Source organism: Ornithodoros turicata, chromosome 6 (assembly GCF_037126465.1).
Source record: "Ornithodoros turicata isolate Travis chromosome 6, ASM3712646v1, whole genome shotgun sequence".
NCBI lineage: Eukaryota > Metazoa > Arthropoda > Arachnida > Ixodida > Argasidae > Ornithodoros > Ornithodoros turicata.
Window position 1 is genome coordinate 30,888,258 of NC_088206.1, and position 18,529 is coordinate 30,906,786.

Here is an 18,529-nt window from a genome sequence, read left to right on the forward strand (position 1 = left end):
AGTAGATTGGGAAACTAGTTGAAAGTCGTTTCACGTTTAACAAATCCTGAAACGCACACATTATAATGTCCATACCCAAATTTTGATATACAAATGAGCCAAAAAGTACAGCGCTCACTTCACGTGAGACGGCCACGTAATTTGGAGTGATGAAGGTAGTTCCAACGAGGATGTTCTTCCGTTCTCTTATCTCGCTTTTGTACGAAATTCTCTAATTAAAGAGTTAATTAATGAATATCAGGCAATTTGTGATCTTGTAGTTACATACTTCCTTCCAGAGGATGTCCGCTGGGTCGTAGAACTCAACTGCAAAAACGACATCAACGCTGCTGTCATAGCTTTTTAATCGAAATGATGTAATTCTATATACAATACTATTCACACAACTACACGCAAAAGTTAGAAACGTAGAAACTTCCTAGATAGTGGCTTTCGTATGTACTTCACTATCTTTTCCACTGAGGCTGTCACATTACCTGCCCAGTTTGCAAGCAGTGGGCGCTAAAGCTTTGTCAAAAATATCCGACATAGCTGGTCACAGTGATCACCGGAGTGTAGTCTGCACTGCATTACAGTGCATGACTAAAGGCGGGGAAGGACCGTGTCCAAGAAAAGCGATGCGATGCGGTACGAACGATGCACGTTTGGATTCCTCATTGCGTCTTGGAGAAACCTGCAGATGACTTTACACAACCACACAGCATTGAGTGATGGGTATTTGAGGCCACCAAAATCAATATTGTGGAGGAACTCGTACAGTCCGTTGCCCGAAGCAGGATCATGAAGCAGAAGTTGACATTCAGGGCAAATTACCTGCAAACAACGTATACGATCAGGTGTTAGCAGAACTCCACGCCTGTGATATATAGGTAAAAAAGAAAAATGCTTCAACAGAATCCTACAAGATTTCCATTATGACCCAATAAGCAGTCTCACCACACTTAATTGTTTCCACGCGCGTCACTGACCTTCTCTTCACAAGCACGAGCCAGGTACCCTGCAAGATACACAATTGGAGCATCTTCAAGACGAACCACTCGTCCCCTGTGCTGCACATCGGGCATCCAGTATGACAAGGCTTTCCTCTGGGATCGTTGGCGAGAGCTCCTCCTCCTCCCTGCTGATGGCAGCACTCTTGAAAGTGACCCGACTTTCGTACCGTTCGGGAGCGTTTCCGGTCCGGGCTGCTTCTAGGATGCCAACCTGAAGTCGAGAGCATCCTTGTCGGCTTACAAATTTATGTGTGAATTACAACCGAGACAGGTAAATCTTGCTGTGCGTAAGACACGAACCTTGAGCAACTTTTCCGCTGTGAATACAGCAGTCCTTGCATCGACCTTGTCGTTGCCGCCATTGAATTGGCGGAAGCAGCTGAAAAGGCTCTCGACGGGGTCGCTGTTCAGAGGCCTTGTCAGAACGTACCGGAATCTGCATAATTGTTACGAATTCCGTTAAATTTCTTAAGAAGAGAGAGAGAGAGAAATACATGATGACGATGACGAGAAGGGTGCACATACAGAATATGTCAAAATTGGGAACCACTGCATGAACTTAATGAATAACTTAACAGTCTTAATGTCACTTACCCAACAGCATTGAGCAGGTAGTCGACAAGTGCTGTTGTTGACATAGTCGTCATTACTGTGGCTTGGTACGTTTCCCTGGTCAGGAACTGGCACTTCGAGTTCAAGCTCGCTGACTTCAGGTGTTCAAGATAGTCGAGGAAGTCCAGTTCGAGCCAAAGTAGACGGCTGTCTTCCGGGTCACTGAACGGCTTCATGTTGATGTCTGTAGTCTTCCAGCTGCTAATATTGTGCAGGTTGTACCACTTCCTCATCATCTCCATAAATTCGATGGTGGCCCCAGCATCACTAAAGAGAGGAGCTTTCTAGTGGCAGCTGGGACTGTCCTTCAGGAACTGAAGTGTTCCTATTACCACAGATGAAAAGAGAAGTGTCGCTCGGCTGACCTTCATCTTTTCGATGTTGGTTGGATTGACGTGGCTCCGTGTGAGAAAGCGAACTGGCTTCACTAGCAAGTCATGTTGCAACTTGTACAATTCTGTCAGGAAGAAGCCACCTTTGATGGTCTCTTTCCCATTATGCATTTCTCGCTCGAGGAGGTTGTTTCGAAGGTTTTTGATGATATGACTGGGGTCGAACGACAAAAATAGCGGGTCACCCTCACGAAATGGGTGAGGAACCATGTGTTGCAGTGTGCCGCATCCAGACATGCTTCTGAACATTGCAGTGTTCGTTTGGTGATTGTCTGTGACCAGCCTGACGACAGAAAAGCCTGCTTCCTCAACTGCTCGCATAACTACAGTGGTCATTTTTAGTAACTGCTCATGTTTGAGACAGCGAGTGAAAAAGTATGCGACTGGAATAACGTATGCTGTGGCCAGACCTCTTAGTACGAAACACAACAGCTTGTTGGCTACCACTGGCGGAGTGTCCGCTACTGCCGCTGAATCACTGTCTATAAGGCCAAATACGCGATCAACTTGCCTGTCATAGACAACTTTCTCCTGAATTGCCATCTCATCGATGATGATGGAGCAATATGCCTCCCTGTCCGACGCCACGTTGTTGTGCTCAGCAGATAAGCGCTGAGCTATGACGCTAGTCACCCCTGTTTCTCCACTTGAGACGCCAATGTACCTCTGCAATGTGCTTCTGCACGGAAGTCTCACCAGCTTACGGCTTCTTACATGTTGGAACCCTTTGGTGGAGCACGCCTTCCATAGCCCACAATTCTCTTAACACAGCTTCTGGCCATGTTGGACGAGACTTGCCAAAGCTCAGGAGCTGGTGCTTCAGGAAGAGGGCTGATTTATCATCCTCACTAGCCGCGGCAAGTTTCACTGCTGCCTGAACAAAGACATCTTCCGTGTACTTCTTTAGTTCATACCTAACATCATCGCACGTCTCCTGCAGCTTTTGCAGGGTTTTATTCATCCTTGCCACTTGCATCTTTAAACGGTGAACGTCTCTTTTACATTCCTCAGTAAATTTATCAAAGTCAAATATCGTTTGACATCCTCCTTCCTTTTTCGCTGCAAGGTCTCTGTTTTCGTCTGTCGGAAGGTCTGTGCTACAGGAAGGTCCAGGGATGCAGTCAGGTTGCGCAACGTGGGCTGCTGGAATGACATGCTCATAATGGTCAAGCGCATTGACGTCCATACGGACCATTTGTCTGCGCTCTGGCTGTACTAGGGGCAGCATGTACGAGGGGTAGCCGGAAACTGTGAGGGAATAGCGGTCGGCAGCAAGGTTTTACGCTTTTGCCCAATCCTGTAGTCACTCTCCTGGAAGTGCACTGAGCAAACAACTGATCGGGAGCTTGGCTTCCAGGACGTTCCCTTTTCATTACCATCACGAGATATCCTTTTTAACCAGGCTTCGCGAAGTTCAGGCTTTGAAGGTATCTCGTGGAAACTCAGAGAACGATGGTGCTTTGCGTTCGATTTACAGCGTGGTACGCAGCAGTTCTTAGGCATGTCGTTATAAGGGGCATGCGTACGAACCTAGTGAAAACAAACACAGTGTTAGTTTTCATCCTAGATAATGATGACAGATAAAATGCAGCACGTTTATGCACGCAAAACTGCAACATAAAACTGCGTTCACGAACGAGCGACTCTTAAACGGGCGAGCAAGAAAATGACGCGTTTCGCGATCTCAATTGTGTAATACTTCCAAGCTAGCGAACTATTCAGCGAGGAATAAGCGCCTCGCAGCGTCAAAAAAGGAATAACAGCCCCGTTGGTACTTGTGGTGATAATCCCGAACTCGCTTTCAAGATTATACTGACTGCAAAACCAATGGGAAGTTCACAAACACATGAAAGTATCAATATAAAGCAACACGTAATACGGAACCTTTATGAGTAGTACGTAAATAACACAAACTAGCGATGTTTCGCCTATAGCGACCGAAACAATTGCAGTGTGTATCGATAAAACAAGAAGTAAATGCGTACCTTGTACGAAGTTGTGCGTGACCAGTTGAATGATTGTATATGCTTGTGAACTTCGATGCTGCAGAAGCAAAGCACAGAGAGCGTCTGTGGCCGAAAACGCGCTCAGACGTGAGCTCAGAACGCGACAAACGCAACCAGATGGAGACCAAAAGCGCCTCGAGCACACGGACGCACATCTTGACTTCTCCACGGCACTAGTTTTGTTCCTTCCATGACGAAAATATGAGCAGATGGCCCATTGTGCTGGCATAAGTGTAGTTACAGCGCGACTATGTGTACATACCCGTTTAAGCATATCAGCGACATATCACGAAGCAAGTGCGACAGAACTTTAATTAAGGAGAGACGCGATGTCCTGAAAAAAAAAAAAAAAAGCAGACAAGCTTTCTTTATTTGTTATTTATTTAGTTATTATTTTGTTATTTGTTTTTGTTTGTTTACACGACGCCGAAAAAAAAAAACATCAAAATTTCCAATCCGACTGTGCTGTCTTGATGTTTTCCCTGGTTTTTCACTCATGTCGGCCCAGGACACACGACACCCCCTTGCAACATGCTGCCACGTCGATATGCAGACCGCTCGGAAATAACACGTCGCTATAACGACCAAAAAGAGTAACAAACGTTCCGGCAAAATATAATGCATGAACAAGGCAAAATATCAACAAAACATATGCCTTGTTGAGATAGACCATATAAAAGACATTCCACATTTTATCTGTATGACGAACAACTCACTAAACAACGGAAAGTTAGTTGGACTATTTTTTTAAATTCCTCCTGAAAAGAATGTTCCAGATAGCCGTCCTTTTTACAATTGCTTTATTATTTTCTGTTCGTTTATTTACATATAGTGCAGGCCGAACCAACTTCTCAAGCAGGGGAGGCTACATTAATCAGTCAGGACAGCACAAGCAAACAGAACCGCAATCACATGATAAAATGATAATTACACGCAAGAAAGCAGGTCAGGTTATACCCCGGAAAAAATTTAAAAAAAAAAAACTTTCGAGTTATCGTTCACGGCATATTATTATTGTTATTATTTCGCTGTCTAATATTCTCTGATGAATCTGTATCGCATAAAGGTAAAAATTTCGGATATTTTACACCCCTGTCCGCAAGTCGCTTAATTGGGAACGCAATTTAAAGGCAAAAACCCCATAGGAGCAACGTACAAATCCGACGGGGAACCCCCGCTCCGTCGCGCCCCTAACGTGGAAATGTGGCGATTCCCTCGTCACGCTTTTTCTATTGTTCTCTCCCCACATCGGCAGGCCGTACCAGCGGAGCAGAGAGGAGCGATCGAGGGGCCGTGAACTGGGATTACAATTCGCAATAAAAAATATTACTTTAGTAAATATCTATGTATTGTTTGCGTGCAGGCGCGGGCGGGTAGTCGTCGACGGTGTGGCAGCGACGAAACCGCCATGACGGTGTACTACTTAAGTGCCGTCTACCCATGCAGTTTGATGGAAGGCTGATGTAATACTTTTCAACTCGATATCTGAGGAAATAGCACACGGTGCAGTGTATAGATGCTGAACTGCCTTTTCGAAAGAAGACAGGAAAAATACTACTCATGTTATTAGATTGCAAAGTATATTTGCGAAGTTGTAAAACAACAGACTATATCTCCGTTTCGTACACATATCTTGAACGTTTGCCCATCCTCCAGTCTTCAATAAAATATTTTACTGTTCTTGGACAGTTCATACACTTTTAAAAATGAACTTCACCGCATAGCATGCTCCTAGCCAGCCATCATTTCGAGTGATATCGTTATCTGCCCTGATTTGTTGAAAACGGGGGCGTATGCCTTTTTTGTGACAATTATGAACAGCATAAGTGTCACAAAAAAGGCGTACGCCCCCATTTTCAACAAATCAGGGCAGATAACGATATCGTTCAAGATGATGGTTGGCTAGGAGCGTGCTATGCGGTGAAGTTCATTTTTAAGCGCGGCCTCGTGCGCTTTCTTCAAGCAACGGGCCTAGCGGAGAGACCACTCTAGTGCACCTCTCACCTACAGTGTGCTTCCGTCCCATCAGTACCGCCTGGTCATCCTGCCTCTACATCACTTTGAAGTCCTCAACTCCCCTTTCTCCCACTTTCTTTTCCTTTTTTTTTTTTTTTTGCTATAGTCGTGACGATGTCCACTTGAGTGCGGCCAACAACGGCAAGCTACCTCGACACCCCCCCCCCCTCATTTTTAAGAGTGTACTCTAGGCTGAAGATTTTCCTTTCTCTGTACGCTGTATCTTAATTAATCTTGGCTTTGATACCCTGCAAATACCTTGTCAAAGTGTACGTGGAGCATACCAAGGGGTATGATACGGAGGAGGCTGAATATTGTTTCTCTTGTTGCGCACAGGTGCTTCACACACGGACATATATCTGCAGAAATGTTGCAGCTTGGGCCAACGCGAGGACAAGTTCAGAAGAGACTGTCGGACGCGAGCTGAAATTGTACGTCGCTTTCTCAACAGGGAGCCCCGGGCGAACGAATGTGCAGATGCCTTTCGCGATTGCTGCCGGGACTCGCATGGTAAGTAAACAATGAAGCCTGTTAAGATCACGCAAAGCATCGTTTAGATGTAGGAATTTTCCAGGAATTATCATTAACAATGAATAATCGTAACTACAGTAAGCAAGAGCCGCACTGCTTGTACACATTGTAAAGCAAGAACATTCCTCCTTCTCAACCTGCCCTAATAAGCTACAGGATTTCCTGTCGTGTTTAAAACGAGACAGAATCACAAAGCAACCACAATTTATTTTTATGTGCATAAAATTGGAGACATGATAAAAAGCAATGCGTCACTTTTCGTCTTCCCCATTAACACATGTGCGCCCAAGCTTCGCAAACGTTCCACCGACGCATGGATGCCGCGAGGAGCAGACAAAAAAAGAGAATAACTTCTGACTGACTTCGACGTCAGGCATGCACCACCGCCTTCAGGTGTAGTCGTCAGTGGCGAGTTTCATTCTGGCGAAAGCCCCTCCCGGGGGGGGGGGGGGGGGGAATCCGAGAATTACCCGGTGTGAGGCTCGGTGAGTATGGCGAATGCGGAGTGCACGCCAAATGCAGACGTGTGATTTGCTTGAGACGTACGCGCTTTGTGGGGGCGCGCATTGTCGTACTGCGGCAACACACCACAGGTGAGCAAACCACGACGCCTTCACCTGATTGTGGGCGTCACGTGGTCCTCAAGCAATTCTCGATATGATGCACGGTACACCCTCGGCCATGTAATGTTCCAGTCTTGAGCTCCATGGTCCCAGAAGACCGTGACCATGAACTTGCCCACCGTTGGAGATGCCGGGAGCTTCTTTGGCCTTGGTGCATCGCCTCTCCTTTCTTGCTCACTTGCTCTCTGGGTGGGACTAGTGGATGCAGCATTCTTCACCTTTGACAAAAAGCATCTGCATCGGCTTCTTCGCAGCCGCATCGCACAATCTCACAAATATCCACACAGTACCTACCTGGCGGGTACTTTGTGCTGCTTCTGAATGTCATAAATGGTATGGTGCGCCAACCGTGACTAATGTTCAATTTTTCAGCCACTTCCTCGATGATGACACGCCGGTTTTCGTGTACGAGTCGTTCGATTCCAGATATCGTGTGCGGCTACGAAGTGTGAGCCCGACTGGAGCTGGGAGCGTCAGTCAAACATGACACTCCACCTTTGGAACCTTTTGCCTCACTCGTACAAAGGTGTTACACTGCTGTATGATTTCCAATGTACAAGTAGTTCATGGATCTAGACATCACACTGTACAATACAAGAACACTACTAACATTAATGAAACAAATACGAATACATACAAATTCCTGCTGGAGTGTTTCTGTGGAGTGTGGAGTTTTCTGTGTGTAAGCGTACTGGGGTAGCCAGTTCGACTTCGTCGTAACTCACATTTTCTTTATCGCGTCACCACCACCATCCTGCTGGAGTCCGAAATGAAATACTATGCACACACAAGATAACCTTACATTATTGCTGATGACAGCGCTGTGCAGGTACGCAATATTGAGCTCCTAAAGCGGGAAGGGGGGGGGGGGCAATCAAGCTTGCACCTCACACAATTGCAGTCCTGTTGGTATTTGTATAAATGAAAAAGGAAGAAAACTGTTGACAACTATTATTACCATTGGAAAGTTGATATGCATCGAATAACTCTGTAGTGGATGCTAGTGTTCATTATCCTCAAATGTACTTGTACACGTTGCCAGCACACTCGTTCTATGACGCAACACTTTTTATCTTTCAATTCAGTTCAAATTTTACGGTACCCGTGAGCAACCAGATTGGTCTGAGTAATTCTGCACCGCACCAAATACCTGTAACAACAATAGCAACAACAACAACTTTATTTTAAGGTGATGAATGGGAAGTTTCATCGCCTGAGACGATACTCTACCCCATTGCTGGGGGTGATGTGGGGAATGAAATAATAAGCCCATTCACAATAAGGATCGAAGTCCGATTGTGTCCAGAAAGGGTAAAAGAGCTTTGAACGCAGAGCGCTCGAGCTTGGGCTGGATGCGGTCAGGCACCAAGCAACTTTGATAGGGAAAAGGGGCGAGGGTTAGCTAACTAAGAGACCCGGAGAGTGTGGTCCGGGAAGGTTGCTAGTGTGGGCAATGAAGAAGAATGTGTTCCAGATCCTTTAGAGCACCGCAGTAACAACATCTGGGAGAGTCAACTTGTCTCAAGCGGAAACGTCACTGAGCTGGAAAAGCCAGATTGAGTCGCATTTGGCATCGATAGGGTAACTGGAAGGCAAGTCCCGTCCGTAACAGCACCGCATCACACGCGCACCTTTGTAGCGCGCACAAATTTAAACGAGAACATACTCATTACGAATTTCATGTTCATCTGACTGTGTCGTAGCCACGCTTCGGGACAGGCAACGTTTAGGGCTGTCCCTCCGTTGACGAACATTGAAATCAGCTAAACATGCGTTGGCAGCTGGTGAACGGCGTTGTATCCACACTGCACAGTTCGCTCCGCCGCCGCGGGTGGGGTGCCACCGTTCGCGCTCGTCTCCGTACGCACCCTTCGTGGCACCCGCATAGACAGACGGAGTGTTCCGAACCTACATTCGCATCCACTCGGTTCCCCCCTCGTGTTGGACGAAAAACGTACCCTGATTTCCCTAGAATGCGAGTTCGCCTGGCGGCGGCTCACATACTCATTGAACTCCGGCGGCGGCGCCGAGAACACGTGCCAGTAAACGATATCACGTAACCGCAACATCGTCCTGCGGTGTCAAGCCAGCCGAAGAATACAGGTTCTGAATCCCGGGCCACTTTTACAATCCCGGGATTTCGGGATTTCTATATGTGAATCCCGGGATCCCTCTGACCGGATCAGGATTTTTGCCGCTATTCCCAGAATCCCGTATAGAAATGTATCCCTGCACATCCATCATACCATCACAAATTGCGATACAATGCGCTTCGTGTCATCCCTGCGGAACATTCTGGTGGAAGAACACACACAAAAAAAGACACTGCTGACCGGGAAAAAGTTTCGCCGCGTATTATATTGAGCTTTCGCATCATGCAGGACTATGTTCTTTCCGTTGGAATGCGTCTCTTCTCGTCCGCTACGGAATATCTTGTGGCTGCGTTCCAGGACATATTTCCCGGGATAGCAGTGCACGAGAAGACGTGACGTTCAGCACTTATATATACTAAAGCGGCAGCTAAAAGCAATGACGTTTGTCGCATCTTCCGCTGGAGTATTCTGTGGACTGGCGCATTTTCCGCTTATCCTCTTTTACTCATCAACAGTGATTGTTGTGTTCTGGTTTGGAGATTCCCAATCGTGTTCTCTCAAAAGATTGTCTCAGGTTTTCTTTCACTTTCAAACATATTCATGGCGATTGAAAGAACAAAGAGGGCTAATTCTGCAGAGAGAGAGAGAGAGAGACCGTGCAATACTTTGTGTAGCCCTATGGATCGGAAGATCCACGATTTATTAGGAGCTTTAATGTTTGCATGTGTGTGCGCGCGCGCGTGTAGCGTTGTAGAATTAGTTGCAAAAGTTGTAATGGTATGCGTAGCGGAACTGCAGGGCATTCAGTAATTAAATAACCTTGCCGACACAGATGATCTTGGGTTCACTAATCGTGACACCAAACGCATATCACCTGTGTCACCATAAAAGCTTCACCGATGACGTACGGCCTGAAGTGTTCGATACAACCTTTTGAAGTTTCCTGTGTTACCACCATGGTGTCGAACCGCAAAAAATACGGGTTCGGTTCGGGTTCGCGTTGCTTGGACTCCGTTCCGGTTCAGTTCCGGTTCGCACCATCGATCCTATTCAACGCTTCCGTTTTATATATCCCATAAAACTGCTTTTATAAGGAAATGCGTGGCTAGTAGCTTACTGGTGTCTGCATTGACGTTTTCAGTGGCGAGGTATTTAGCCAGGCGTTTAGTTTAGCGAGAGAAAGGAGAAATGGACGAACACTTCGAAATAGCGTCCACGCTGACGAAGCGGTGTAGTTCTGCTACTTTCTACCCCAAAATCGCGTTTTTCACACGCACAGTGCCAGCAAGGTACACTTAAAGGAAGCCAATAAGATGGACAGCATTTTACATAGACGACGGTACTGACCGGCACTCTGCATTCGCATGAATCGCTCTGAAACCGTACTGAAGCATGTCGAAATAAGTCTGCCAGCCCTGTTCTGTCCCAGCTCAAAGCAGTGTACCAGTTTTTATTTATTTATTTATCTTTATTTTTCAAACCCCCACCAATCATACAGGAGCCGTTCTGCGTATTGTTCCGAGCCGCTGAGGAGGTAGGTGGTCAGATCCCCATACGGTAGACAAATCGAGGCAGAGGCCGCTTGAGAGACAGACGACGTGTATATACTTACATGATTGTACAGACAGAGACAATCCGTAGGTTGCAGGTGGCGGCTTAAGTAGCCAGCGCGTAGTGAGAATGAGGTTGTAGCTTTGAAGGATTCCGGGAAGCCGTCCTCGTTTTCCCTTTTCATTAGGGAGTGGAAGGATTCCAGTGGCCCTCGGGAAGATGTCCGCTCGCGTACCTCGGGAAGCTCAATATGGCGATATCTCAAGTCACAACAGCTCGTCGCCGCCCCGGGATGACCTCGGACGCACAAGCAGTCCAACACTGGTAGACGGGCGAGGTGGTATTTTTCAGTCAGCCAATAGACACAGCACAAAGTCCGCTGATCAAAGAGTTGACACAATCTCCTCAACAAGTGAAATGTCAGGGAGAAGACATGATGACTGAGGTGAGAAGACCAGTACTCTTCTTCAGAAGCCGAGCGTAGATTCAAGACTTCCAGTGGCTGGCCGGGTCTGGCTATCTCGTGCAGGACCCTCGAAGATGAAAGCAACCTATTGTTTCCTCCAATGTGAATGGCTCAAGCTTCAAAAGGCACCTGGTTACGGTTTCCTGAAGAACGCTACGACCGGCGAAACAACAGAACAAAAATCCACAGTCCAGGTACACAACCTTAGAGCGATCTAACCATCTCACCACTTAGCCAGGTTTTCTGTAAGCTAAATAATCTTTTAACCAATTTAGGTTCCCCAGAATTTTTCGTCGGACAACATCCCTTCTGGTAGGAGAACACATTTCCCTCGGCTTTATCAAAATAAACAATTTTACTGTCACTTTGTTTTTTTTCCCCCGAGCAGTGCAACAAGAAAGACACAAACTCATATGTTTTACAAGAATCAGAAATAGCTATGTGCAACTCAGCCTTCTCGCCATTATTACTAAAACATTAGTCAACAACGACTGAGACAGTCTGCGTTGGTGTGCTTCCTACCCCTTTTGTACCGCACAACGAAGTCGTGTTGTTGAAGTGCTGGACTCCATCTAAGGAGCCGACCGTTTTTGCCCGGCATTTGGTTCAACCATGTGAGTGGGCAATAGTCGGTTACCAGAATGAATTGTGTACCGTAAAGATAACACTCGAGTTTTTGAACCGCCCACACCAAGCATCCGCACTCTTTCTCCGAAGCGCTATATGCTTCTCTAAGTGAAAGTTTTCTGCTCGCATACAGGAGGGAGTGCTCTTCTTTGTTTTCGTCCTCCTGACATAGCACGGCCCCCATTCCTCTGTTACTCGCGTCCCACTGGACAATGAACGGCTTGGTGTAGTCTGGTGATAGGAGGACAGGTGGTTGGGATAGCGCCTCCTTTAGGCTACGAAATGCATTTCTTTTGGCCGCGTCCCATTGTATCTGCGTTGGAGCTGACTTTCTCAGTGCGTCCGTTAGTGGACTAGCCATATCCCAGTATTGCCGAATGTAGCTCCGATAATAGCCGTAAGACCTAAAAAGGCGCGCATTTCGATCTTGTTTTGAGGTTTCGGGAAGTGTGCAATGGCTGACACTTTTAACTCGTCTGGCTTCCGCTGACCTTGTCGAACTCTGTGACCTAAGTACAAGACTTCGGCTTGTCCGAGATGGCCGCTTTTAACGTTAATCCGGCACGCCCCAACCTGTTGAAGACGTCGCCGAGGAGTTCCACGTGTTGCGACCAGGAGTAGGAGAATATGGCTACGTCATCAAGTTAGGGGACTGCGTACTTCTCCGCCCCACGTAGTACCTGGTCCATCAAACGAGAAAAACAAAACGGCACGTTTTTCTGGCCGAAACTTAGCATTAACGGTCTAAAAGTTCCCATCGGCGTCGTGAAGGCCGCGTATCGTTTTGCCCTTTCTGTCATTGGAACTTGACAATATCCTATGACAAGATCCAAAGTTGAGATGAATTTGGCTTTGCTAACCCTTTCGACCCGTTCCTCTAGATTTGTGATGGGATACAGCTGCGTTTTCGTTACAGAATTCAATTTTCTATAGTCAATGCAGGGCCTAGCCTCTTTGCCCGGAGCCTCAACTATTACCATGGGTGACGCGTAGTCGCTTTCAGCTTGTTCGATTACTTTTAGATCTAGCATGCGCTGAATTTCTCCTTTCATGATTTCCTCCAGGCGTGGAGATATCCTGGAAGGTCGGGAGCATACGGGGACTTCGCTATTCAACGCTATGTTGTGACATATCATGTCCGTTTTTCCTGGTTTGTCGGAGAACAACTGCTCGAACTCGCCTATAAGCTCCCGCAAGTCGTTTAACTGGGACTCGGAGAGATTTCTTCCTTCACTACCGACTTCAAAGCTTCATCTATTCCGGGTGCTATTGAGCGAATCTCACCCCATTCAAGAATCTCGGCCGGCTCTTCCTCTGGCGCGTTTAGAGCCACACTTACGACATGAGTCGAGTCGACGTACGGCTTCATGAGGTTCGTATGGTACGTTCTCACCTCTTTCTTTCTGCCCCTAAATTCGACCATGTAGGTCGTGTCTGATAATTTCCGTAGGACCGTGAAAGGCCCGTCCCAGTGCACCTGGAGCTTATTTGCCCTTGCTGGTCGCAGAACTAGCACCTTATCGCCCTCCTTATATAGTCTCTGTCGTGCGTTGCGGTCATAGTACGTCTTGGCGTGTTCCTGCGACTCACGCATGTTTGCTTCAGCAATCTCTCCTGTATCCTGCAGTCTTTGCAGCAGTTCCAAAACGTACTCAATAACGGTATTGTTGCTTTCCTTGCCCTCCCAATTTTGTCTGAATAGCCTCATAGAAGAGCGTATCTCACGCCCATAAACCAATTCTGTTAGGCTAAAACCCGTTGTCTCGTGTGGCACGGAACGTAACGCGAACATCGCGCCTGGCAATCCTGATTCCCAATCCGTTTTGTGCTCATGGGTCAGCGCTCGGAGGACTCGCTTTAGCACGGAGTGCAACTTTTCGACACTATTACTTTGGGGGTGGGACAATGAACTATGGATCACTTTGATCCCGCACTTCTCCAAGAATGTGGTTGTCAGTGTGCTCGTGAATACCGATCCACTATCACACTGAATTTCTTCGGGAATCCGATGCGCGCGAGCACTGACAGCAGACCGTCATCGATCTCGGAAGAGCATTGTTCTTTTAGGGGCACTGCCTCAGGTAACTTTGTGGCTAGGCATATCATGGTTAAAGTGAACTTGCAGCCTGACTTGGAAACAGGAAGTGGGCCGACAACGTCAATTACTAACCACATTACTGGAATGGTTCTGAGATGACAGGTACCAGTGTTAGCGGAGCCTTGCAACGTCGTTTGGTTTGCCCACTTTCTGACATGTGTCACAAGCTCGCACATACTGTTCCATATCCTTAAAACACCCTGGCCAGTAGCACTCTTGCAAAAGACGCTGCTTAGTCTTGCGCACACCCAAGTGTCCCGCCCATGAATTGCTGTGACATAATCTTAAAACGTCTCCGCGCAACCCCTGTGGTACAATCAACTGATCAACTGCTTTACCCCTTCGATCTGCGTAATGTCGATACAGTATCCCATCTTCGACAACAATGCTCACGTTTCTCTTAGAAATTCCCTCTTCTTGTGCATTCCGGAGTTTACTGGGTGTCGCGTCTTCCCTCTGTAGCCTGACGAGCTGCAGTTTACTAACCCGAACTAGATTTCTCAGCGCTCCGTTCGCCGGTGCAAGATATTCCCCGACCTGGTAGGAGTCTCACGCTGCAGGGTCGCCGTCCCTGGGTTCACTCGTTTCCTCGTCATCATCTCTAAGAGAACTACCGGTCCGATTTACTTGTTGTATTTCAGCAACTTTCACATCTTCCTCTGATTCCTCTTTAGCCCTGATCTCGCGTGCTTTCGCTCTCGTTAGACCGAGTACTTTCTGCTCCTCTATCTTAACGCCTGCCTTGCGCATTAAATGAGCGGTGCGGTTGGACAACAAGTACAAGTACTTCCCAGGCAGTTTGTCAGTAACTGCCGCCTCTGTTTTGAATTCTCCGAAAGGTCCCTTAATGAACACCTGAGCTACCGGCAGACATACGGTCTGCTCCTCTATGACCTGACGGATCCAGACACACTTCGATACATAGTGCTTGGGCAAGATGAATGACGGATGCATCATTCCAGACTAGCAATGCAAATCCAGACTAGCACCACTGTCCCTTAAAACTGTACAAGGGCGACCGTTTACCTCAAATTGATACAGATAAGGCTTCATTAGGTCGTCCTCTTCTGCTTCACCGCTCTCGCTCTCATAAGCTAGAATAACCCGTGGTTTTCTGCACGCTGCCGCGATGTGGCCTCCTTCTTTGCATCTATGACAGATAATAGGCCGTTTCTTCTCGAACGCGTTTACCCTGTCTTTCATCGCGACTTTCTCCTTTCTCTACGCCTGTTCTCCTCGCTTACGGGGTTTTCTCGGCTAGACGTCTCCACGGCATTGTTTCGCTGTTCCCGTTTTCGGCCGTTCTCGGGGAACTGCTTTTTGTGTCTCCCAGACGCCTTCCCGTCCTTTAGGTCCACCCCCCTCAAAGCGATGTACTCGTCAGCTAAATCTGCGGCTGCTTCAATCGTCACGATCCCGGATTTTTCTCTGACCCACGTCCGCACCTGATTTGGAAGCGCATTGAAAAACTGCTCGAGGCAATAGCTTCCAATATCTTTTCTTGGTCCCCAAATACTTCTGCGCTCTTCACCCATTCTCGGAGATTAGCTTTGAAGTCAAACGCTCTTTCAGCGTAACTGTTCACATTTCTGTTTTCCCCGTCACGGAACCTTAGGCGGAATGACTCTGCCGACAACCGAAACCGCTTTAGTAGGCTTTGTTTGACCTTTTCATAGCATTTAGGTTCTTCCGCGGACAAACGTGCTATACTATCGGCTGCTTCACAAGGAATAACTGTCAGAAGCCTAGCCGGCCACGATTCTTTCGCATACCTTTCCCTTTCGCACGCACGTTCAAAATTTACCGAAAATAGACCAATGTCTTGCCCTATTTTGAACGGCTGAAGAAGCCTCAACATATCAAGGTTTTCGGCCCTGACGGTGGGTTGCACACTTTGTGATTGACTGGCTAGCTGACGACTAAGTTCAGCCTCTAATCTCAGCTTCTCCAACTCTTTCTCCTTATTTTCGCATTCCTTCTCTTCCTTTATATGTTGGAGGGTCTACAGTACATCGTCATCGCCTAAGTAAAATAAAAACATAAAAAATGGACCTATTTCATTTAAAGGGGCCGTAAACAGGTACAGAAGGTGCACATTTCTTTGTGTTATATTATTGAAACTTATGCAGTGAAAACTCCTTGCAATTGCTAACGCTCAAAAACAAAAGGCGCTTGCATACGGCTGAAGTATTCACTGCACTCTTTCGCATTTTAGCTCCGCCCCGCGCTCTAACTTTACGTCATTTTGACGTAGAGCTTTCCTCACCAATTACGATAGAGTGTTCCACGTATGATTCTATTTTAAATGCGGAATTGGACTAGATGAGCGTGAATCCTCTTCTATTCAAAGTCTAAACAGTTACAGCCTCAAACTGAAAAAGAAATGCGTTTAATTTAGGTATCATACGCGCACTACGTTTTCTGGGCAGTAGCACGCAGCACACCACGAGCGCGAATGAATATCCGGGACTACAGTTCCGGAATCTTAGGTGGGTGCGCGATGGAACATCTTCGTCATCTTCGAATGGTTCCGACAACTGGGCTGCCGTACTTTGGTTTGAGCCACGCGGCATCGCGTCACCAGCTCGCGTGGTACAGTGGATAGCGTGCTGGCAGTGTCACGTCGTGACTGGGAGGAACCCGGGTTCGAATCGCGTCATGTGATAGCAGCCCAACTGTTGACGTTTGAGCCAGCCGGAGACGTTGAAGATGTCATGACGTTGAATTTCGGAATCTTAAGATCGCAAAACGTCGTTTCACACAAACAAACTGAGCGCTCCGACTCACAGCTGATAACGAAGTATGTGTATTGGCTGGTAATTTGAAACGTCATGTGCGCAGCTCGGCCCGCCGATTGGACGGCAAAACGCTACGTAGCCATGTGACGTATGCGTGGTGGAGAGAGGCTCGCTGGTTACTCATCTTTGAAAGCCGTTATATGGGTCAATGAGCTGGCCAGAGCCGAACGAGATGTATATTTGGGTATTATGATCTGCGTTCTTTAATGGGGTATCATTATTTCAGAAATGTTTGGTGGCCTGTTTACGGCCCCTTTAACACTAATTCCCGACACACACGAAGCAAATCGGTCCTAAGGAATTGCATTAAATCCATGATACCAACGGTAATGTTGTCCGCACACACCTCCGATATATTACACAACTCAGCTAATATAAACAGAGGGACTCCCGGAATAGAATTAATTGACTCAAAATTCTAATCCTGGCCACGGGCAAACACCATGACCGTGAACTCCGTTCCGCTGTTGATCACCAGTCGAGCGCCGTAGTCGATACCGTCGCTGCCATCCAGTTGTTGCGAGCCACTGAGGAGGTAGGTGGCGAGATCCCCATACGGTAGACAAATCGAGGCAGAGGCCGGTTGAGAGAGAGACGACGTGTATATATTTACATGATTGTATAGACAGACAACCCGTGGGTTGCAGGTGGCGGCTTAAATAGCCAGCGCTATTTAGGAATGAGGTTCCAGCCTTGAAGGATTCCGGGAAGCCGTCCTGTTTACCCTTTTCATTAGGGAGTGGAAGGATTCCAGTGGCCCTCGGGAAGATGTCCGCTCGCGTACCCCGGGAAGCTCAATATGGCGATATCTCAAGTCACAACAGTATGCTCCTTCTCTACTTCTTATGTTTCTGACTTGTTTAATTTTTACTGCTCACCTGTAGATGGCAATGTTGGGTGAGTGCTACACAACTGGCCTACTCCATCCCTGCTTAATTCGGTGGTCAATGGCAGGCCACTCCCCTTTCACAAAATACAGCAGTTACTAGTAGAAGACTGCTGCGTCGTTTGCTTGGAAACCCAGCGTTTGCCAAGCGTCTGTGTGCCTCGTGCTCTCTGAACAGCGGACGCCGCAGAGCGTGGTGGAGAGCTAGCCGCGGCGTTCACAATGACAACTGCGCTTCAACGTGTTAAAAAAGACGCGGAACACATACCTACTATACGTTCTCGTTTGAGTGCTAGGTGAAAAAAAGACTGATGTGTCCTCGTTCGGGGATTGAGAGGAACTTTAACTCGTATGCTGACTTCTTTTATTTCCGAACCATTTCGTTGCGAACCCGTTACCACAATTATTTTTTCCGGTTCTGCTCCGGTTCGGGTTCAACAGTATCATAATAATTTCGGTTCGGGTTCGGTTCCGGCAAAATTAACGGTTCGGGTACGGTTTTTGGTTCGGGTTCGGGTTCGGTTTGGCACTCTGGTTAGCACTACAGCTATGTCTGTCGCCCGAGCGTCTTTGCTGAGTCGTCATCGAAATATACAAGTAGCAAACATCTCTCATTGGTTGCTGGATACTTTCTAAAGCTTGTTGATCCTCTTGTTCCCGCTAGTATCTCTCGGCCTTCGATGTGAGCAAATGTTGTGGTTCTCAGAGTTGATCAAAGTACGGAATTATCCTGCTGCAATAGTTTGTTGTCCCCAGTAAACTTCTCAGTTCGAATGGGTTCCGTGGGCGTGTCATCCTTGCAGTAGCTTCTACCTTCGAACGGCTCGTTAAAGTACCG

The 18,529-nt window shown here is 47.3% G+C and overlaps 1 protein-coding gene across 1 annotated transcript in view; it reads left to right on the forward strand.

Moving 5' to 3' along the window:
• LOC135396505 (complement C3-like) overlaps nt 1-18,529 on the forward strand; it is a 210,740-nt gene that overhangs the window by 108,867 nt on the left and 83,344 nt on the right. The window contains exon 18 of the mRNA XM_064627518.1: nt 6,355-6,528. Coding sequence (XP_064483588.1) covers nt 6,355-6,528 — 174 coding nt within the window. The remainder of the gene's footprint in view (nt 1-6,354; nt 6,529-18,529) is intronic.